Source organism: Sminthopsis crassicaudata, chromosome 2, assembly GCF_048593235.1.
Source record: "Sminthopsis crassicaudata isolate SCR6 chromosome 2, ASM4859323v1, whole genome shotgun sequence".
NCBI classification, from domain to species: Eukaryota; Metazoa; Chordata; class Mammalia; order Dasyuromorphia; family Dasyuridae; genus Sminthopsis; species Sminthopsis crassicaudata.
Genome location: NC_133618.1, coordinates 567,511,977 through 567,536,350, shown reverse-complemented (window position 1 = coordinate 567,536,350; position 24,374 = coordinate 567,511,977). Strand labels below are relative to the sequence as shown.

Genomic DNA, 24,374 nt, shown 5'->3' with positions numbered 1-24,374 from the left:
TAATTATGATAATGAAGGATTGGGATTGTTTTGCTCCAGTTAGCTTCTCATAGAAGATAATGAATAGATCTGGTCAACAAATGATAAGATGGACAGGGGATTGGGGACTGAGTTAGGAAATAGAATAAAAAGAAGCCTGGCAGCTTCTGCACTTCATACTCCCTGGCTGCCACTGCTTGAGCAAGGGGCAATACCCTTTCTCATGAGAAAGAATAAAAGAGCTTTTCTGTTCTCTGATTTAAATTCTGGGTTTTCTGCTCTGGTGATCATATCACATAAATATGGGGACTCATCCAGGATTTTTTAAAGAGGAGGGGGTCTCCCTAGCTCCAACTGACTGGCAGGACGTTCACCTGAAGCCTTGTCAGACGTCCTCTGCCAAGAATGGGAGTGATTCCTATGACAAGAAAAGGCTGGAAGGGAGGCTGAAGCTGAGAAAAGAAAGTGACCGTGGGAACAATTGGGAACAAAATCTGAGAATAAGTCTGTGCACAGACCCAGCCTTAGTGACTGAATGGACAAGTCCTGTTGAGTCTGGCAGATTGAGGAGTTCAGGAAACCTAGCATATAGGCTTAGAAAATTCTGTTGAAAATGAGATAAGAATTTTCAAGTATTTAGCATAGTACCTGACATAAAATAAGCACTATATTAATGTTAGTTGTTTAATATTATTATTATTATATTGTTTGTTTTCACCATGGGCTCCTTGAGCTTTTCTGTTGATTTGTACGTTGTTAAATTTCTCAATGATCTTTCAGTCTGGTTAAAAGTTTTGCTGGAGTAGGTTATGTGGGAGCAAGACTGCCTGTTCAAGCAGTGGCAGCAAGTCTTCTAAACCTTTCTAAACTTGCTTTGCTCATCTCTAGAAAAAGGATAATGTCTATCCTAAGGGAAAAAAAAAAAAAAAGAAAACTCTAATGAAAGTGTTCCTAACAGGGGTTTCTATCCATCTTGAGTCTTGGCACCAAAATATCTGGGACAAGATACAAGGAAATTGGCATAAACTTTGTTGAGTTGGTACATAAAGGATTTGGGCTAATGAGACTGAATTCCATACCAGCAAGAAACAAAGAAGAAATAAATTAACTCTTCACCTATGAGCAGGATTAGGAGAAACCTGGGAAAATCTCAGCCTTAAATCGAGTGGCAGGAGTCCCCTCATGAATGTACTAGAAGATAGTCCATTAGGGAATAGATTGAGTAATTGGGATGAATTGCCAAAATATAAAAGGAAAGATAAAAAGAAAATGATTGTTTGGGCAGACGCTCAACTTGAAGGGAGGTCTTCTGGTCAAAGTACAGGTCCTCTAAGAACAGGGCTTGCCAAAATATAAACAAGAAGCTACAAAAATTAGAGGGGTGGCAGGGAAAATTATTAGATGAACTATTTGAAGCTGCCCAAAAGGTTTACGTGACTCGTGGGGGAAAGGAAAAAAGAGAAAGATAAGCAAGCCAAGGTTATACTACAAACCCAGAAAGAACAGACAAAGATTATGTTATAAACTGTGCAACTAAGTCAGTCATGGACCCAGAAGGGAAGGGAAGAGGGAGTTTGCCCCAAGCTCCATTAACTTGCTTTATCTATGGCTAACAGGGGCATGTGAAAAGAGATTGCCCCCAAAGAAAAAGGAACCAGAAAATGTTCTCCCTCATAGTAATGTAGACTAGAGATGCTGGGTTTTTATAGAGCAAGCCCATCCCGAGCCCTTGATAAATAAGGGTGGGAAGCAGGAAGGAAGAATATATATTTTTGATGGATAACAGAACTACTCAGTCATCTAACACAACTACTTATTGGAGCCAAAGTAAGGAGAAAAACCCTCATGATTTCAGGAGTGAAAGGGGAGAATTTTCTAGTTCCCATACTGAAGTCCTAGAATTGGAATACTTGAGTTCAAAATTCTAGAGGAGATTCTTGTTTGTGCCTGAGGCAGACATAAATTTGTTGGGGAGGGATATGATTACCTAGATGTCCTTCTGGCTTCTAAATAGTTCCCAAAGAATACCATTATTGAGAGAAGAAGAGAAAAACCAGATAGAACTGTAATGTTCTTTTTCTCTGAATTGTGATCATTCTCTGTGAGCAGATTTCTTGGGGAGCTTCTGGAGGCAACTTTAGTTTCAGTTCAGTTCAATCACCCCAAATGCAGCCAGGGATTAAAATCCAGATCTTTTATTTTTCTCCTTTGTATCTTGTCTCCTTCAAGGCCTATCTTTCTTCTTGGTTCCCCGAGAGCTGTTGTCCAAATGTCTCCAGCCAGCACAAAAGTTGAAGTGGGAATGAATCTGACTCTGCCTCACAATCCCTGTTTGTGAGTTTCTGCCTTGTGAATCTCTGGGAAGTCAATCCTAGTTCTAAATCTCCTTCCAGTGGGCTTGTCCTTTTATATGCTCTCTAAAGGTGTGAAGTCTAATGTGTGAACCAATGAGTGAACTTCTTTAAAGGTGTAAACTAAATACATTACCTTGTCTCAAGTTCTGGTCCATAACATCTCCTTGTAGGATCAGATCAATCATACTGCATTAGATAATTATTGTCTCTATTCATTCCAGTGATTTAGCACCTTGTAAGAATCTTAATATAGAACCACAAGTTTGGGTGGGGCCTTGTAATCAAGGAAAAGTGAACATTGCCTCCATCAAGGTTAAGTTAGAGGTACCTGGAACTCTGATTAGGATCGGGCAGTATTCCATTTTTTTTTTAACAGGGAAACAGGGACTTAAACCTGTGATTTAAGGTTTACTGGAGAATGGGTTACTAGAATTCTTTAAGTCACCTTATAATTCTATATTTTCTATATAATTCTATATTCTATAATTCAGTAAAAAAGGGAGATGGATCTTACCAGTTAGTTCAGGACCTTAGGGAGATTAATAAGATTGTCGTTCTGTCCCATCCTGTAGTCCCTGATCCTTATACTACTGCTGAAAGTAAATGTACACTTAAAAGATTCTTTCTGGGCATGTCTTCTAGACATAGAAAGCAGAGAGTTGTTTGCTTTTGAATGGGAACATCTGATTACCGGAAGGAAGTAACAGTTGAGGTGATATGTCCTTTTCTAGGGATTCATCAAATCCCTAAATCTATTTGGTCAAGTCCTAGAAACTATTTTTGAGAACTTCCAGCCACCCTCTAGGAGGACTATAATCTTATGTTGCTAATTTGTTAACAGCCAGCCCCAAAGGGAAGTTTAAGTAAAACTACAATTAGACTCTTGGACTTAAGTAAAATATTTGGACCATATCATTAGTGAAGGGAGTAAGAAATTAGACCCAGCTTGATTATCAGGAATTCTGTAAATCAAGGAAATTGCCAAAGTTACTGGGATTAGTAGGCTACTGTTGGTTATGGATAGATTCCTATACAACCCTGACTAAGCCTCTGTATAAATATCTGCTGAAAGAAGAGCCAGACACCATTTACTGGAACAAGAAAGATGAAGAACTTTTGAGTGTTGGCTTTGCCCTCTTTAGAAAAACCATTTCATCTGTTTGTCAGTGTGGACAGGCCCCAGGGGTCCTGGCTCAGCAATGAGGAGGGCAGAAAAGACCAGTAGCATTCGTCTTCAAAATTTTAGACCCAGTCACTTGAGGCTGGCCAACATTTGTCCAGGCAGTAGCTGCCACTGCTGTCCTAGTGGAAGAAAGTAGGAAATTGATCTTTAGATTTAGTGGTTAGTGTCCTTATCAGGTTAAATTCACACTGAATTAAAGAGCTGGGTGGTAGTTTACCAGTTCTAGAATATTTAAATATGAAGACATCTTAATGGAAAAGGATGATTTGATCTTAACCATGACACCAATCAGAATCCCTCAACTTTCCTATCAGGGAAATATAATCTGAAATTAAACAAGGAAGGACCTGGAACTGATAGACTTACAGACAAAAACCCATGAGGATTTACAAAAATCACTCATCCCTGGGAGAGTAAATCTGTTTATAGAAGGAAAAAAGAAGGATGGTTATACAATCATTTGTGAGGACGAGACTGCTGTAGTGGAACTGGAGAGACTTCTGTGCAGACTTGTGAGTTTCCTGTGTTCAACCAGGCCTTGAAGTTATTGGAGAATCAAGAAGAGAATACAGATTCAAAGCATGCCGGGGGAATGATCCATGTGTTTGGAAAAATATGGGGGGAGAAGAAAGGGTATGGTGAATAGTAAAGGCAAAAAAAGTTGGCTCACAACACTGTATTAATACAGGTAATGGAAAACTTGCGTCTGCCTAAGTCTATGGTTTTGGTACATATTAATGGGCATCAGAAGGGGAATTTTTCTGAGGCCCAAGGCAATAGATTAGCCAATTCCGAGGTCAAGAGTTGGAGAACTGGAGCAGCAAATGACTTAAACAATATTGATCCTAATTCCTACTTTCACCCCTGTCCCAAAGCCCTCCCCTCTAATGGAAAAGGAAGTAAAGAGAACTTAAGTTCAAATCTGACCTCAGTCACTTAACACTTCCTAGCTATGTGACTCTGGGCAAGTCACTTAGCCCCAATTGCCCCAGCAAAAAAGAAAAGAAAAGAAAAGGAAGTAAAACAGGTCCAGGAACTGGGAAGCCAGCAGGACTAGTGAGGGAGGTGATTTCTCCCAGATAAGAGAGAGTTCTTAAACAAGGCCACTATAAGAAAGATCCTACAGACCTACATCAGGATACTTATTGCAATGTGCAGAATCTATATGACACAGTTTTAGCCAAGTGTATATCTCCTGGCAGGTAATTGATAGCTGTATTATTTGTCAAAGGCTGAATAAAAGCAGCCAGAGACACTATCCCAAGGGAGGCTGGCCTGGAGTATACAGTTAGATTTCACTGAGGTGCCACCAGTAGGGAGATTGAGGTATCTGGTAGTGGTGCTCTATCACCTTACCATTTGGGTGGAAGCCTTTCCCCTGGCACAGACCACTGTGTCCATGGTGAGGAAAATCTTGCTAGAACAGATAGTTCCCCAAAATGGATTGATTGAATAGTTTGATTCTGTTCCAGAGCATAGAGTGCCATTCTGTTGGCATAAACTAGAACCCAGGTTCTAGTCTTGCTGTATACCATAATGAGGTATCAGAATAGGACATTAGTAAATGAGTAATGTCATGCATCTTAAAATTTACAATGTGTTTTATGTACAAACATTACCGTATTTTAATTCCATAACACACACATATGCCAAAAAAACATATATCCTGGACACTTTCGAAACATTGGATTTGGGGGGTCAGTAGTTCTTATGTGTGTTCTTTCCTTCCTTACAAATATTGTGAGAAAAATCGAATAACTGGATATCACTCTTTTCTCTCCACATAGAATTATGGCTATTATTCCTCAGAATAATCTTCAACAGCAGCTAGAACGTCATTCAGCCAAAGAAATTCAAAATAAATTAAATGTTCTGAAACCCAAATCTACGTAAGTATTTTGATCTGTTATACCATTGCAATGAGAGACAGTGCAATAAAGTAAACAGTTCTAAAACTAGCCTTGGAGCCAAAAGGGTCCATGTGACACTGGGCAAGTCACTTAACTTTTCAATGCTATAGACAATTCCCTAAGACTAAGTTGCAGAGAAGATACTAACCCATTCTCATAGAGCGAGCTTTGCTCATCTGGGCATTGCTTTTATGAATGAGATCACAAGTATAATCCCTATTCCTGTATGATATGCAAAATGATACAAATGTGTAAAAACATAGAATTTTAAAACTCATTCACTATAACCCCACATTTTATACATGAGGAAATGAAGGTCCAGAGAAGTCAAGTGATTTATTTACCCAATATCACATCATTTGCTCGGTTTAGATCTAGAAGCCTGTTATTCTTTATGCTACATCTTAGTCTTTTTTAGTCTTCTAAAATGTGGGTAAAGACCAGAATTTTAACCCTGACAATGCTTTTAGCTGATCAGCACAGAACTATTTGCAGCAAATTAAACAATACTGAGACTTGTAAGGACTAGTTTAGGGTCATTGTCAAGAGACTTTCTCATTGAGAATTGTATTCTGAGGCTTTTAATCATTTTTGGGAACCTTTCTCCTGAATTCAGTAATGTCCCTGCCTTAGTCCTCCATTTTTTCCCTAATTTCTATTCATTTGAAGGAGAGTAAGGTTTATGCTAATAACTCAAATGCAGAAGCTTTATGAACTCCAACCTCTGAAATATTGGCAAACCAAACTTATAATTGGCTGGCAGATGTTTTGCCTATACTTATTTTCATCTGTCAATTCAGATTTAGAACGTTGAATTTTTGAAAAGATTAAAGCAAAGATTTTTTTTTCATATTGTGACATTTCATACTATGGCCATTGATAAGACAAATTATTTGTTGACATTACTTTTTTTCATAAATACCCTGAGTTATTCTTCAGTGATATAATGAAAACAACCCTAATTTTGGAATCAGAAGGTCTACTACCTAATATCTCCATCATCTTTAACACATTTGACTTTTCTGTACCTCAATTTTTTTCTCTAAAAAAGTTAAAAAGATTAGACTAATTGATCTTGAAGAACTCTTAGATCCAAGACATAGATATTTAACTATCCAGTTTTTTCATTTTCATTTTTCATTTCTTTGGTAGTTAAGTATGACTTCACAATAATGTCTATTCCCTAGGATTCTTGCATAAAACAAGTCTAGAATATTTTAGTGGAGTTTATTTTTAATTACTAAAATTTTGTAAAAACAAGAGTAAAAGTAGACTATCAGAATAGCACTATTAATTGAAATCCAAGGATAATCCAACAGTCTCATTTTAGCCAGTAGTTTCAGACTCCTTTACAAAACCCATAGATGGGCTGTTTACAACTAGCAAAAAATGGCTTATTTAATGGTTTTGGGTTTTTTTAGTTTGTCCTGCCAACCTTCCGAAGGTGTTAATGAATACAAAATAACCAAGACAGGCAATTTGAAAAAGAAAAATGGACTCAAAAGATTTGGATAATTAAATTATCAACTCCTAAACAGTCACAGAGTTCAGTATGACATAGTGGATAGAACAAGATTTCTTAAACCGTGGGTTGCATAACTGAATGTGGGGGTCTCAAAATTTTAATTTACTATTAGTAAATGTTTGATTTATATTAGCTATTTTATATACCTATTATTATAAATATTTCTCAAGTGAAAAGGGGATGCAAATGGAAAAAATTTAAGAAGCCTTGCAAAATACAGTTTTTTCCAGTATCCTGGGTAGCTAGCTCCTCTAAGACTCTAAGTTAGAGATTAATTATTTGGGTTGTATTTCCTGCCCAGATACCAGAGGTTCGCTACACATGTGGAATTATAGATTCAGAAAAATATTTTTTTTAACTCAGAATTTAGATATCTGATATATTCTCCAAGTCATTAAACAAGTCTTAAAGAAAATACAAATCAGAGAGAATGAAAGTAAATTGGTTTAAAAAAAAAATTTATAATACACAGAAGCTTAACCCAAAAATAAATTAGCTTAAGGAAGAAAGTCTTATTTTTTCTTTTAAAAATGAAATGTATTGGGGCAGCTAGGTGGCGCAGTGGATAGAGCACCAGCCCTGAATTAAGGAGGACCTGAGTTCAAATGTGATCTCAGACACTTAACACTTCCTAGCTGTGTGACCCTGGGCAAGTCACTTAACCCCAGCCTCAGGGGGAAAAAAAATGAAATGTATTGTCTTTTATGGAGATTTTAAAATAATATGTCAGTCTCATATCTTTTCAGAGGCTTCACTTTTAAAAAGAAAATACCTTCTAGCAGCAGTGTAACTCAAGCTCTCGTGTTAAGTGATAAAGATGTTAATATTACTGAGACCTTTCCTCTCAGTAAGCCTCTCCTCAATACCAAGAACCAGCAGGCAAGTATCAGTGCCTTGTCAGAGAAGTCTTCAAAAGGACAACAAATCTACAAGTTTTGTTCAAATCAGATATTGTCAGATTCTTCAAAAAACACCCATGAAACTTCGTGTAATTTACAACCTTCTACAAATGAAAACTCTGTCAAAAAGGTGTTGTGTAAAGATTCTAAGAAATTAGAATTAAATTTTTCATTTGATTCTACCAGCCTTGTCAGTGATTGGGACGACATAGATGACTTTGATACTTCTGGGAATTCAAAAACTTTTACTGCACCCTCTAGAAGTAATTTTGCAAAATTAAATAATACTCAGAGATCAAAAGGGGATAAAAATAACTTATCTAAAACACGGGCATGTAAAGCAAATGGGAAAAAGGTTGACCCAGAGCTTTTGGCTTTTCCATCTGGTAAAAACAAGCAAGCAGAATTAACTAAAAAAGAGTTGCCTGAATCAGAAGAGTTAAGCAGTCCTGTGATTTGTCTTGATGATGATTCCATTTCTGAAGAGTTTAAAAATGAAGATATTCAAGAAAAACAAGCTTTGAAAACTCACTTGGATGATAAAAGAGGTAATGATTGTTATAGAACTCTTTCTTTCAGTATATTAGTTAAATTTTAGAATGATAGAATGTTAAAACTGGAAGGAACCTTAATATATCTAGGTCAACTTGAAATTAATTCTCAGAGCCCTACTTTTGCCTTAGCTATTGTTTCCATTAATTTTTGAAAGTCTAATAGTTGTATAATCAACAAGCACTTACAGGTGAGCTTGAGGGAAGAGTACATGTGAAACATGATTCCAGCATTTGAGGAACCATCAGCAAATGGAAGGTGTTATAAATTACTATAATATACAATAGTACATTCTACAAGTTACAAAATAAAATATTATATGAGGCCTGAGGGAAAAAGGTAATTAGGAGGGAGAAGCTTCCTAGAGGAAGATTCATTTGAATTACACCTTTGAATTTGGAGAAATAAAAGAATTCCAGGACTATAGTATGGACAACATTGGGAGAATCTATTGATCTGAGTTGATAAGTCTTTCAAAGTTCTTTTAATTTATAGTGTTGCTATCCTTATAAAAATTGACCTGGTTCTGCTCATTCTTTGCTGTGTTAGTTAATACCACCTAATATTCTCTGAATTTATCTCCCTCTCTTTTCTTATGGTAGAGAGAGTCTATTATACGGTAAGACATAGTTTTTTTTGGCCAATCCTCAATTGTCTAATAGATAATATAAAGTACCCTTTTAGATTCTAGTTTTTTCTCTTTTTTTCTCTCTCTTTTACTGTTCTCTTCAGAATTAGAAAATTTGTTTTGATTTATCTGTTACCTTACTCTTTAATCTGCCCTCTCTTCAATCATCATTCCCACTTATTTCTCTGTAATTTAATATATTTCTACAACAAATTGTGTGAACATGGTGTCAACACTTGTCCATAGATACCCCTTCATCCATGTTTTCTATACTTTTCTTATATACTCCACTTATGGGAAGTGGCAAGTTCTTTTGATTTTGTTTTTTTAATTTTACAAAAAAATTTAATTTTACATAATGAAAACTGAACCTCTCTCTCACTTCTCTAAAATGGATGGATCAGTTCAGAACTGTCTGGATTTAATGTGGATTTAATGTGTTTGTCTTTTCAGAGCCCTTCTAACATTCATTATTTCTTCCTCTTCCTTCTTCCCCCTCTCCCTCCCTCTTTTCCTTTCCTTTTTTCCCCCTTCTCTCTCCCTCAGAGCTGTTTGTTATTAATGATAAAACTTTTTTTTTTTTTATTCATTTTTCCAAATTATCCCCTCCCTCCCTCCACTCCCTCCCCCCGATGGCAGGTAATCCCATACATTTTACATGTGTTACAATATAACCTAGATACAATATATGTGTGTAAATACCATTTTCTTGTTGCACATTAATTATTAGCTTCCAAAGGTATAAGTAACCTGGGTAGATAGACAGTAGTGCTAACAATTTACATTCGCTTCCCAGTGTTCCTTCTCTGGGTATAGTTATTTCTGTCCATCATTGATCAACTGGAAGTGAGTTGGATCTTCTTTATGTTGAAGATTTTCACTTCCATCAGAATACATCCTCATACAGTATTGTTGTTGAAGTGTATAGTGATCTTCTGGTTCTGCTCATCTCACTCAGCAACAGTTGATTTAAGTCTCTCCAAGCCTCTCTGTATTCCTCCTGCTGGTCATTTCTTACAGAGCAATAATATTCCATAACCTTCATATACCACAATTTACCCAACCATTCTCCAATTGATGGACATCCATTCAACTTCCAGTTTCTAGCTACAACAAAAAGAGCTGCCACAAACATTTTGGCACATACAGGTCCCTTTCCACTCTTTAGTATTTCTTTGGGATATTATAACACTTTTTCTTACAGTTTTTTGGAAAACCATTCATATCCTTTTGACTGCTTATCTCTTAAAGAATTGTTCGTTACAACTCAGTAGATTTTGTGGCTATCATATGTTTGATACAAACATTTTTTCCTAATTGATGCTTTCCTTATACATTGCATTGATTTTATTTATGCAAAAACTTTTCAGATTCATATAGGTAGTCAAAAGTCCAGTATCTTTTTAACTGTTAGATCCAATAGTCTTTTTTTTCAAGCCTGCTTCTCCTTGACTCTTCTTTTGACATTTGTACTAACTTCTAGATCTCTCTTCCCTGGGCATCTGTGATACCATTCTGTCCCCTTCTTTTTCCTAGCGATTGAATGTTCCTTTTCAATGTTCTTGGCTAGATCATCATTCATACCCAACCTACCAAATATGAGTGTTCCCTAATACTGTGTCCTAATACTCTACTCTTTCTCTCAGGAAGAGCATCTCCTATTCTCCCCAAAACTTCAACTAATTACCTCAGTATTATCCTAAATATTTTCTCTCCTTTATGCCCACCTCATATACACTCAGCTACCAAGTCTTATGGATGCTACCTCTATGATATTTCTCACTTCTATCCCTGACACTTCATTTACCCTGACCTTAGTTAAATCTTCACTGTGCCTCACCTGGACTAATAACTGCCTAATAGGTCTCCTTGCTTCCCATTTCTCCCCATTTATATAATTTCCAAAAAAGATCTTCCTAAGGCAAAAGTTTCATAATGCCATTTCTCTACTCGGAAATCTTTAGTGGCCCTGATAGGATAAAATACCAGCTCATTAGCCTGGCATTCAGCCTGATTCCAGCCTACCTTTTCAACTTCATTTCATAAGACTTCCTTTCATGCAGTATACCTTTCAGGGAAACTAGACTATTAACTATTTCCCAGACTCAACTTCTCTGTTTCCATTCATTTACACAAGCTGCCCCTTATACCTACAATGCATTTCATCATTATGGTCTTTCAAAACTCCTGCTTAGCTCATATCATTTCTATGAAACCTTCCCAGATCCTTATAATTGATATTCTCTTCACATTACCTTGTACTTCCCTACTTGTAGGAAAGCTTTAGCACTCTACTAAAATCCAATAAGGGATAGCTCTTTTTATGCCTAGAGTTGTGAAAAATACGCCTTGAGTTTGAGAATCTTCAGTGTCAGTATCCTAAAAGGCCACAGGATGGGGATATTATTCCATGAAAGTTTGTAGCTCTGGTAACTTGGGGTAGGGAAAAAGGGGAGTGTAAGAGAGATGGTGGTATGTGTACATGCTTATCTTATGTGTTATTTTACAACACATTCTATATAGATTTCTATCTAGCTTTTCTTTATCTGCATGTCTATTTTGTACCTTTAGGTTTTCCCTTTCTTACTCCTTTAGAGATATATGAGGTAAAGATGCTTTAAAACAAAAAACCATCATTTTTGTGATCATACATTATACATTATAATTAGTCATATTTTATAAATATGTTAGAAATTATATCTACACAAATGTCCCCTTCAAACTAGTCACTTTAGGAGGCTGTGTATGTTTTGTAATAATACCACCATTGCTCAAATTGTCTTTAGAATTCCTCTTTTAGAATTATCCTCACAATTTCTTTAGTAAGAAGTAAGGGATATTCTCTTAAATGTCTTAAGCAATGCAAGTCCTAATGCTTTAAAGGTGAATTTGACTTAATTGGGGGGCGGGGAGTGTGGGGAACAAAAATTATTTGGAACTAGTAAAGTGGGTGGGCCCACTGGGTAATATGTTCTTGGTCAAAGAACAGAGTGTGACTATAAAGTAAGGAAACCAATGTTCTTTTATAGCTTGTTAACTGTCTCTGAATGTAAAAACAGAACTGTTTTTTGTAATGGCAGCATTGTTATAATAAGCTTGCCAAAAATGATTGCTTTGAAGGACATTGATTTAGTCATTAAAATTCTGGTATGTTTGTTTTTTTAGATCAGTTTAGTTATTATATTTTTTACACATTTTTTATTATTTGTTATTGAGTATAGTTTTCTGTTTTCTTTCAAAAGTTAAAAAAGCAGACAGGAAGGTAGACATTTTTTTTAAACTAAATTGTTTTTCAAATTATATGACCTTCTATTCCTCTATCCCAGGAGGGTCAGTAGCCTTTAATAGAAAAAGAGTTCCCTGCCCTCTAGTTTAAAGGATATCATGAGAACTAAATAGGTTCTGGTTTGTTTGTTTTTTTTTATTATTAAACACAAAGCATTTGTACATTTGTGTTATTTGTGGTTTTTCTTTTTAAAGATTCTTTTAAGCACTTACTATTTGTGTTTCTTCTATTAATGATGGAAATGATTTATATTCATTAACTGTTTTATTTTAGATTACAGTGAAAAGAAGAAATCTCCTGAAAAAGTTGAACAACATACAATAAATGAATCATTAGGTGCTAACTGTGAGGAATTTAATGAAGATGATTTTGATGTAGATTTTATTCCACCTTCTCCAGAAGAAGGAGTGTTTTCTTCCTCTTTGAGGTACCTTTGGTAAAAATAGCCATCTGATAAACAAATGTTTCTATTTATTATTCAGGTGTTTTAAATAATTTGACTTGGTTAAGTCATGTTACTTTTCCTAGGCTTGTACATTAGTGTGTGTTTTGCTTTCTTATTTGTTCATTCTACAAAGAAAAAAACTCAACTTATGCATTTAAAATCTTCACCAGTCTCCCAGTTGTTTAGCATGATTAGATTTTACAATAAGGAATATACTACAAAAAAATCATTCCTGGGTTTCTGAGCCTAGATGAAGCATTACCGAGACTTCTACTATTATGAGTAGTAAAAAAGAAGTACTTTGTATCCAGCGAGGTAGTGTTGCCCCCTACTCTTGTTATTTTAAACATGATACATCACTTATGTATTTGAAGTGAGTTGATATTCCAGAGAGAAATGTATGAAGTTCTTCTGATGTCTGAAGTTGCTAGTCCTTGTCATCCTCATTCTCCAAACCAGAGCATCACCAGCTAAATGGTCTTTCCTTTTCCATCTGACATCCTCCCTTGAGTGATGATGAATATGCTGTGCTCTTTCCCCAAAATTCAGATATAGCAAAAAACCATTATGTTCCATAGCAAGAGAAGCAAAATGTCATGTGTAACATATACATATGTTACACCATTCCTCTTCTATTCATGCATTTTTTAGAAAATATTTGATTAGAATTTAGAGGTTATAAGCAGTCAAGTCATAATTGTTATTTGGTAGGACAGGGGATCTATAAAAAGTTCCTCCCTCTGCCACTCCCTAGCCCCCTTCCCAAAGCACTTGGAACTTTATATAATTAAAGTTTCAGTTATAGATTATTTATTGATGATTTTTTTGGTTTTTTATTATCACCAAATATCTTCCTCTCTCCTCCTAGAATTATCCCATATAAAAGATAATAAGAAAAAAGTGTTCAACAAAACTAATCATATCAATCATGAAAGTAGCTACAATGCTCCATGTGCAGCCTCCCCTTGTACAAAGGAGGTAGAGAGAGGCTCATGTTTATACTAAAGAGAAACTCCTATATAAACAGCTACAGCTTTGTCATGTAGGGAACTTTTTTGTAATGGTACGCCTATAATTGAATTTTATCTATACATTATTGTCAAACCTGTCACAAAGGAATATCAGAGACAAAAATGAAGTATCATAGATAGAAATATATTTTTGGTTAGTCCAGGTTATAATTATTTTCTGTTTTGTTATTTGCAGTACTCTAAAGGAACCTTCCATTTGTGATGAGGGAAAAAATGCTAAGCTATCAAATTACTTTTCATCAGAATCTGAGAAAACAACTAGCCCACAAGTTGTACAGGAGACCAGTATAAAATATGATGGTATGCTAAAACGTCTTAAATACAGAAAATATTTGTTGTTCCTATTGGAGGAAGAGGAAGCAACCAAATTTATACAAAAGTTTATTTTCCATCTTTGGTCATGTTGTATAAAGTAAGATGCATTTTCCATTTCTTTTATCATTATCTTCCCCAGTTTTTTTTACCGGCTATCATCCCCTCCTCCATCTTCACTTTCTTCTCTTCGAAGTCTCAACCCTTTAGTTAATCAGTTCAACTCAGTGTTATCCTCTATTCTTCAGTTCCTTGTACTATTGTTGTAAAGGCCTTGGCAATCCCCAACCCTGAATTGCTACTATCATCCTTTACCTTGTCTGTAGTAACTGGAGAAAGTCATGTAATCCTACTGACTAATCCACTATAAATTTATGTTATCCTGTCTCAATTAGGCCCTCATTTTGGCAAGATAATCCTTTGTTTTTCCCTGATTCTATTCAAGTTCCTTCACTGGTTATTCTTTCTTCTTTCCTTTCTTTAAAACGCCCCGACCTGGAGTCAGAAATATTGAGACATGGAGTTAAGAAGATCTGACTTCAAATCCAGCCTCTAATACTTCCTAGCTGTGTGGCCCAGTTACTTAACCTCCTTTTGCCATAATTTTCTTAGCTGTAAAGTGGAGATAATAGCACCTGCCTCCTAGGATCATTGTGAGAATCAAATATTTGTAAAGTGCTCATCACAGTGCCTAGCACAGAGTAGGCACTTAATAAATGCTTCTTCTTCCCTCTTCCCCCAGTCTTACAGCTAAAGGAAGACTTACTTCCTTCTCATTCAGCTGCCCTTATTTCCATTCTCTAATGTTCAGTCTGTTCTTTTCCTGCTGCACAAGACAAATTCAAACCTCTTCTAGACCTTGCAATCTCCTCAGGAAATTATCATCCATTAGCACTCTTCTTTCTCTCTCAGTTTCTAAGACATTGTATAATATTAAATTTTTTAAAAATATTCTCTTTTGTCTGGACCAAATAGATACTTTTTTCACCATGGCTAGTAATTGGTCCTGTTCTCCCAAAAGATAGTATCCTAATTTTCCTGTTCTGTTTGGATCCTGTAACAATATATAAATCAGAGAACCAATACATTTCTTTACATTGTGTCCTCCAGTAGGAGTGACTGTAACACATAAGTAGAATATTTTTACCTTTTGATTATGCTCCCCTAAGCATAGGGAGAATAGAGCACTATTAGTAAATTAATTTTTTAAATCCTTTGTAAGGAAAAAAAACTTTCATGGCATTTGTAACTTATGCCACTTTGAACACAGTAAAATAACATGAAGTCAAACAATAATAACTCACATTTATTGTGTGCATAGCCTTTTTCTCACAGAAACTTTGTAAAGTAGATAGTGCCAGGGTGTTGTTTCCATTTTATTTTACACTATTGGCTTGTAAGGTAAAGGTGGTAAGTTAGCAGCTAGTAAGTAATGTAACTGAAATTTCATTCAATATCTATTGACTATGAATCCAGGATTCCTTCTTCAATATAGCTCAATGTTTCACTTGAAAACAATTTTTTTTTTTTTGTAGAATACATTTTTTTAATAATAGCTTTTTAAATTTTCCAAATACATGCAAAAATAGTTTTCAGCATTCACCTTTGCAAAACCTGAACACACAAAGGTTTCTCAAAGAATATTGTATTATACTTATTGTTTTGTTTAATTGGTTCTCCTGACAATTTGTGGTTTCAGAAGGTTCCATGACCTTTAGCTTTCTTGATCTTTCTGAGCCTTTGTTTGAACATCTATAAAATCTGTAAAATGATTGAGGTGATCCCAAAAGTAACTTCAAGCTCTGCTCTGTCATTTTTTATTCCTCTTTTTCATTTTATCAAAAAGCTGGGCCAATACAAGCTAAGAAATGAGAACAAATTTAAAAGATCCCATCAGTTGTTCATTTAAGTTATGAAAATAACATATATGATAGCATATATCAGGTACCTGTTTTCATTAGTGTGGCTACCCTTTACCAATGTCGATTGTGTAGTCCCTTTCAACTTTTTAGATCAACATCTTTGGGAAGAAACCAGTTATGAGCCTTTCCAGACTTAGCTTGGCTGGGTCATCAAACCACAGAGTCCATATTCTTTGTAGCTGGAGAGCATCTCTAAGACTTTCTTGACATAGCCTTTAAGGTATCATCATCACAGGTATCAACAGAGTAGAACTTTAGTGTAATATGATAATAATATTCACAATTTTTTTTAATGTTATTGTTCCTAATCACCTAAATAAAAAGAATGATCTTAAAATGTTGCTTATTAAGAAACTTAAATATAATATTATTTTGCAGGTAAACTGTTAACTTTACAACAACAACTTTTTCATGTGATGGAGGACATATGTTCATTAGTTGATACTATTCCTACTTATCAACTTGAAGGCTTGGATTGTGGAAAGAAACTTCTCCAGCATCGAGATCTTAGGTGTTTGAGTTTTTCTTATTTGGTATATATCTTCTATGTACAATATATTTGTGAGATGGTGTAGCTACTCAAGATTTTTTTACTCTTTCAAAATACTTAATAACAGGATAAATAAACACATACACCCATATATACACATATACATGCGTGTGTGTACATGTGCTAGACGTCCCTGTGAATGTACTGTTCTAGTAGTAGATTTTTAGGGGCAAGAGGCTTGGGGAGCATTAGTCATTGAAAATTACGGGAAATGATTTTAATAGCTATAAAAGAGAATAACAGGCAACTTAATATTAGTTTATATGAGGTGGGGAAATGGAAAAGGGCTATGCAGTTTGAGATCCTTCTAAGCCAAAGCCATGCATTTAATCTCTTCAAGGAGCAGAACAGGGAGAGAAGTTTGAGGTAGTGAAAAAGAGAGAATAGGACAGAACAGATACATTGTCCTAAACCCTCCCTCCCCCTAATTTTTGTTTTAAAGACAATAGTCTTAATATAATTAATATGATTTTCAGTCCTTTTTAATACTACAAAACTGCTTAGAACAAGTAGCTGAAGTTAAAAGCTGAAGTTACCAAGAGTAAGAGAAAAATTATGATTTTCAGTCCTTTTTAATACTACAAAACTGCTTAGAACAAGTAGCTGATGTTAAGGGTATAAAAACAGTAATAATTTGAGTACAGTATAACAATGTAATAATGCAATATATACTGGATTGTAATATAAAATTATCTAAAAAGTAAAAAAAATCTATCATCTTCATGGAAAGGGAACACTTTACAGAAATAATTGAAATTATAACTCTACAGTTGCCGAAAGTACATTTTACCTCATGTAAACTTTTTTATCTTGATGTATAAAAGATCCATTTTAATTTATAAAGTTGAAATATTGCTATCTAAGTAAAAATTCATTTAATTGGAAAGTTGAAAAATCTAAAAATTTATTTAATTGGAAAGTTGAAAACTCTAAAAAGTTAAAGTTTATCATCCTATCTCTGAACTAGTGATCTTCAACATTTTTTTTATTATTGAACCTATGAGCATGCTCTTAACTAAATATATAATCTTAATTGAATTGAATTGCCCAAATAAGAACTTCCAGCATCCAGATATCTACCAATTTTACCCTTTTCTGTCATCCCCAAACCCAGTCATGTGAGTAGATAGATGTTTATGAGACCCAGTTTATGGGTTTATGAAACTCTGTCTACTGTGATAAGATGGCCCCACCTTCCCATCAAATTTTGCTTCACTTCTACCTTCCTGAAAATAAGCAAAGTTAATTGCATACCCTCATACCAAAATGTTCAGAGACATTGACTGGCTAGGAATTGTGTCTGGATGATTTTAAAAAAGCCAAAGTCTATATAGTTACTACTTTTAAATCATTGCCTTTTTAAAAATATCCCTTTAGTTCAAATTTTTGAAGAAATAATTATTTCTTAAAACACTTTGAGAAGTGAGGTGAATAAGAACAGAAAGTATATTATTATAGCCATTAGATTTTGACCTGATATTACTTTTTCTTTCTTTAGAAGAAAACTTTTAGCTGATGCAGATCCCAACAAAAGTGATGCGAGTTCTTCACCCTTGAATTGGACATACCAGCCTAATTCACATGATCATTCTGTAAATGGCAAGACAGTTTTTCCCTCTCTGCATTCACTTCAAATGAGTAAATCTTTCTTCACAGGAAATTTAGCAAAAGAATTTAAATCTCTACACCTTCCTTCTAATTCTGTCTCTACTACTGATTGTCAAGGAAATTTTTTTGATAAAACTGCAAGGACATTTCCAAATCTGGATGTTTCAGCAGAGATGCATGGCATACAAAGAACTACTCCAGAAAAGTCAAAGCTGTCATCTGCCAAAAGGAATGTCTCTGAAAGAATATTACTCAGCTCCCAATCACCAGAACCTTTTGTTAGTAATGATTCTGCAGAAATATCAAGGACAGGAGAAAAATGTAAAAGGTCTCATCTCCTAGGCAATTTTCTTACAAGCACTGCTATAAAAGACCAGAATAAACACATTAATTCAGTTAATGACCTAAAAAGAAGCAATTTTTCTGAAACCCAAGATATTGATGTTTTTGATATAGATGATTTTGATGATTTTGATGATTATGACTGGGAAACCCCAAGTTATAATTCAATAGAGGAAAAATCCAAAAACATGTATCTGCCTATTCGGGAAGGTCAGCCAATTAAATCATTTTCAGAAAGAACTCCTTTGACCAAGACCAATTGTCTTTCAGTGGTATCTGCTAACCAGAATAGCAGCCTCTCAGTCCAGAATTGCTCAGGTAAGTTAAAATGTTAAATATCTGTATACTGAACTCCAAGTTTGCTCCAAGCCCAGGGCTCTATGATTCTAAGACACAGTTGTCCAGAACAAGAATTTCATGGGGTAAAATCACATCATACTTTCAAGTTTTTGTTATCAAGTTTCACATTATTTATATGTAAGTTTGTAAATAAATAATAAATCCATTCTCCCCCCAAAACCCTTATTTTGTGACATATATAATTACTGTAATTTTACAAAATATGAAATTATAATCAAGTCTTTTGTATTAAGAAAATTCTAAATTCATTGTTTTTCTTTTAAATGATTTTTTATTGTCCCCCTAAAACAATTAGGCTAATTATTCTTTGGATAGGGAGAATGCAAAAAAAATTAATTGTGCATATTTTTGGATTACTAAATTGAAGTTGAAATTTTACATATAAGAAATGTAGCATACATTGTACCCCCAGTGAGTTTCATAAACATAAATAAAATTATCTATTAGAGTATTAGAATCCTTTTACAAAAAACTTGGAAATATTAAGTTAGCCACTGAAAAGAGGAGTTACTTTAAAAAAGTAGCAAGTGAAAGCCAAAACATAATGAAACCTTACATCAGCTCCATAAAAGTTTACAAGAAATTTTTTTAGCTGAAATAACTTTGTGTGCAAAATTTCATAAAAATATAATCCTGTTTTTAATTCATCAGTATCATGAAAATTCTGGTTTGTTTTTTTAACCTTTAAAATTGCACATTAATTGATTTATTTTTGTAATATGATGAAATAATGTGTCATAATTGATGTACAAATATCTTTATAAGACAGTTGAGTTGCAGTTAGAATGAGTGCCAGAACTAAGATTAATGTATTTTTGTTCTCTATACTGAACTAGATTAGATTGGTGGCAGTAGGAATCAGAAAAGTCATTGTGAAGGAAGAATCAACAGGACTTAGTGACTAATTCAGTGTGGGAGGTGAGGAAAAGGAAGGATGAGATGGCTGCAATTGGTCATTGAAGGAATGGTTTTGCCTTTAACAGAAATGGGGAAATCAGCAGGTGGGAATCCTGTAGGTGGATCTGGCTTTGGGGGAGGAAAAATTTTATTCTCAACATCTTGAGTTTAATGTAATACAACACTAATACAAATGAATATGGGAGAAAAGACTTATCAGTTACAGGGGTCGCACATTTCCTCCCAGTCTGTTGCTTTTCTTTGGAAATTTTATTATTGCAGTTAATCGTTCAAGAGGTTTTTGCATTTCTAAACACACTCTCTGCTGCTTCCCTAGCCACAAATTTGTCTTCTTTCTATGGCTAGGATAAGTATACTGTTATATTTTATCATAATATGTTTTGTGAAGTATGTAAACTTAATTTTTCCTTTTTAAACATCTACTGTCCTAATCAGCTTTTGTGAAAAGTGATTCTTTTTACTAATAGTATTATTTCCCAGTTATCTGTTACTAAATCCTATTGTGATACATAATTATGGTATGTATAAGATCTTAGGTTTTTAGTTCTGCTAGTAGTAGCTGCTAGTAGCACGAGTTCTAGTAGCCTCTTCTATGCTAGAACGATGTAACTTCCCAATACCTTTAGGGCCATCCTGTATTTGCAAAAGACCACTGTGGAAAGAACTGTGATTTGTGCATCAGAATCTATTGTAGTGGGGCATCTAGGTGGCACAGTGGATAGAGCACCAGCCCTGAATTCAGGAAGACCCAAGTCCAAATCTGGTCTCAGACACTTAACATTTCCTAGCTGTGTGACTCTGGGCAAGTCACTTAACCCCAGCCTCAAGGGGGAGGGGGGGGAAGAATCTGTTGTAGAAAATGAATAATATAAAAAATCTAAATGTATATTGATATATAGTGACAAATAAGAAGGTGGTCATAGATCAGAATAATGAAAAATTGGAAAGTAGTTCATGATTAAGAAATTAGAGGCCAAAGGTTTGTAGATCATATGGAAGCCTGATGTTTATATATCTGAAGGCTTGAGTAAAATAATTGGAAGAGACTAGACATGGCAAACAGAAAAAAAAAAAAAATCATCAAAAATGAAACAATCTATAATATGTAGGAAACAATTCATATTGATAGGGAAGTTTCTGAAGTCAGTTTGTCAGACAACCAAGTTTGTTATAATCAAAATTAAAAGTTAAGAGAAAAAATAAAAATGAGAATATATAGCCTGCAATTGAGGCAACTCTAACTTGACAAATCTAAGAATGCTGTAGACATCAAAAAAAAAAAAAAGTATAAACTATTATAATTCTCTAAGGAAATTTAACTTCTATAAATTAGTTGTCATAATGAGAAAACCATTAAATTCTAGCCACTGCCTCAGCTGGTAAACATCTGTTCTCCTTGCGAGACAGAAAGAGATAATGTGACATAAAATTTAGTCGGATATAACTCATTTGATAAAAATCTTTTTTAGGAGGATAGCAAAAGGTTGTAAGTGGTGCTTCAAAACAAGAAATAGGAGAGAAAGGCAAATGTGAATAATATTTGATAAGCAATTCAACTAAACACACTAAAATAAGATCGACCTGTAAACATTTTTACAATAAGCTTTACTATTAAAGATGGCAGAGTTACCACGTTTCGTTTCTAACAGTGCCTTCCCAGTCATGGGAAAGAGGAAATGACACTGAAATAAAAGATAGGGGAAAAACACCTAGATCAGATCAAGTACGTACTTTATGCTTCATACTGTAGATAAACAATAAAAATAAGAAGGTATTAGGGGATAGATTCCCAGGATATGTGAGAGGAATGGTACCTAAGATTCTCAAGAAAATCTTAGACCTTGTTATCAAAAAAGGAGAAGAATGAGAAAGCTAAGGGCATGCTCATAGATTTAGAACTGAAAGGGACTTTGTAGTAATATATGTTATGAGATAAGTCTCTCTTGAGATCAGTCTTGATGAAGGTATAAGAATGGAACAGATACAATTTATTGTGGAATATTGTTCACAAAAGCCTATCCTTATCGTCACACAGTTTACTGAAAGTATAAAGACAAAATCCCATTGTATTTGTTTCTTGACAATTAAAAAATTAGTTGATACAGTAAAGCAAGATACTACCTTAAAAGCTGTTCTCCAACAAGCTGTCTTCTGTAAGTGTTAAGAATATTGAAAGAATTAACAGCAGAGATAACCATGTTTAACCTCTAATTATTAATATCAAGAAAAATATAAAACAGTGAGGTATATTCTTACAAAAGGTGTTTGCCAAAATTACAATGTCCAACACAGAGTTCAAGTAGAAGACAGGTTCCTCTAAATGGTGAAGTCTTCCAGATGTTTCTGTTTGTTAATGACATTATGTTGATTGCATAAAGCCCTAGAATATCATGTCCTCATAATTAAAATCTACAATCACTCAAGAGTTTGGCTTAACTTTTCACTTGAGAAAACCTGAATGGATGAAGAATACCTGTTATTCAAACCAGTGAACTAAAGGTGGATACACAAAGTGATCCAGGAAGTGTATTTAAAAAAAGAGAGAGAGAGCTTTTCCATGTGTAAGCAAGCAGCTGCTGTCTGATTCTTCTATTTTCTTTCCCCTTGCTTGTACCCATCATGGGTTTCAGTGGTTAGTCAGCCAAACAAATGAATTTCTTAGGCAAGTATTGATTTCCCAGCTGACTACAACCTCTGTCTTCTGACCCTTACATCCCTCTATTCTCTCTCCTCTGCCTCGTCTCCTGGCCCAAGCTGTAAGAAGGACCGATATACCCTCATTTCCCAGATGCAAGGAGCCTTCAGGACCTTAAGGGAAGGTGGATAGAATGTATGCTTTCTGAGTACTTTGCTTCATTGCTAAGCATGTAATTGGCACACCATTCAAAATCCCCTTTAAGCTAAGGCCTCAATCAGAAATAAGTAAGCCCTGCTTCCCAGGACTCAGAATCTTTCCAAGATCTCCGACTGAATGGAAGCTCAATGAAATGGGTACTGCCTGTGTACTATCTTGACCCCAGTACACTGCTTAGGCCCTCAGCAGTTCTAGTCTGCAATCATAACCTATCAGGCTCTGATTTCTCAATCTACAAAGAGCCTCACCTTCCAGGGAAATGGGATGGAGCATATACTCCACAACACATGAGAGACCAGGGCCCACTAAATTAAATGGTGTCTCAGATTAAAAGGGAAGATAAGGCAGACATCTATGTTGATCAAGCATGGAGAAGATTCATCCTGAAAGTGGACTTTCTATCTGTACATCTGGGTTCTACAGCAAGGAGAACACAAAGAAGTCCTAGTAGTACCAAATGCAAGCAGCAATAGGAGCAGCATGACCATAGAACTCTAATATCTCAATGGTTTTGTTCCCAAGACCTCTCCAAACCCAAGGGATAGTTTGGAAGAAAATCAAAGCCAATCATCACCAGGAAAACAGTCTACGTTGACATCTGTCTGCCCTGATCTGCCTCTCTTGTCTATACAGATGGAACCTGATCTCTGGAGACTATGATCCACAAGGAAAGGTGGAAATTTACTAAACAGATTTCAACAATAAAAATAAAATTTACATAATTGGTGGATGATATTGAAAAAAATTAGTGTCATTATTTAATAAGCACAACCAACAGTGACTTCTTTTATCTTTAACTACACAGCTTTGTAAGGTATCTTTTTCATCTGTGACAGCCATTAAAACCAAATATCACTAAAAGAGAAGGGGAGTCAAAGTAGTTGGAGGAAAACAAAAGGACTAATAAGAAAGTGAAAGGAGAATAGTTTCAGAGAGAGAATCATATTCTTCAGAGAAATCCAAGCAAATTAGGATTAGATTTCTTGATAAGGAGGTCATTGATAGCTTTTTTGAGAAACCCAGTCTCTCCTGTGGGACCAAAAACTAGATTACAGGGAGCTTACAGAGGTTAAGTAGTTTTGAGGAAATGGAGGCAGAAAAGTATAGCTCATTCTGTCGTCTTCAATACTAAACATTTATACATTTAGGACTTAGTGTATAACAAGTGAATAAAAATTACATCTTTTTGCTGCAGATGTTCACTAATTTTCATAATATTGATTCTTTTCTTACAAGACAAGTTGGTACAAAATAAACCATCCAGAAATCCAGAACAGGAACGTTTCAAAAGTCTTGATTTTCCGCATTCAAAAGAAATGATGAAGATTTTTCACAAAAAATTTGGCCTGCATCATTTCCGTACAAATCAGCTAGAGGCAATCAATGCTGTTCTGCTTGGTGAAGACTGTTTCGTCCTAATGCCCACTGGTATGTATTTATAGATATGATTTGGAGGGAGTTCATTGGCAGATGTTAAATGAAAACACATCTAAAATGTTTAACAAAAAAATAAAAAGTATATCTAGATAGTCTCAATAACTAGAGACCTATAAAATTTTTCTACTATGCTGGTATTATACATTAGATTTGTCCCCACATTTTCTATTTTTTTTTTTTTTTAAATGTGGAAAAGCTGCCCTCCCACCCTGAACTAACTTGGTATATTGACAATGAATCTTATGAAATCTTTCCCTTTTTTTAAACAATCTAGATACA

The 24,374-nt window shown here is 34.9% G+C and overlaps 1 protein-coding gene across 4 annotated transcripts in view; it reads left to right on the top strand.

Annotated features, from left to right (window-relative positions):
* The window catches only part of BLM (BLM RecQ like helicase), a 58,632-nt gene that overhangs the window by 5,530 nt on the left and 28,728 nt on the right, over positions 1-24,374 (top strand). For 3 of the 4 annotated variants that reach the window (XM_074295206.1, XM_074295208.1, XM_074295207.1), the window contains exons 2-8: positions 5,304-5,405; positions 7,698-8,398; positions 12,590-12,743; positions 13,968-14,092; positions 16,405-16,537; positions 18,075-18,844; positions 23,895-24,086. In XM_074295206.1, the coding sequence (XP_074151307.1) occupies positions 5,308-5,405; positions 7,698-8,398; positions 12,590-12,743; positions 13,968-14,092; positions 16,405-16,537; positions 18,075-18,844; positions 23,895-24,086 (2,173 nt within the window). In that variant the 5' untranslated portion in view covers positions 5,304-5,307. Of the gene's footprint in view, positions 1-2,131; positions 2,314-5,303; positions 5,406-7,697; positions 8,399-12,589; positions 12,744-13,967; positions 14,093-16,404; positions 16,538-18,074; positions 18,845-23,894; positions 24,087-24,374 lie in introns of those variants that run through there. The other variant, XM_074295205.1, reaches the window with a different exon arrangement.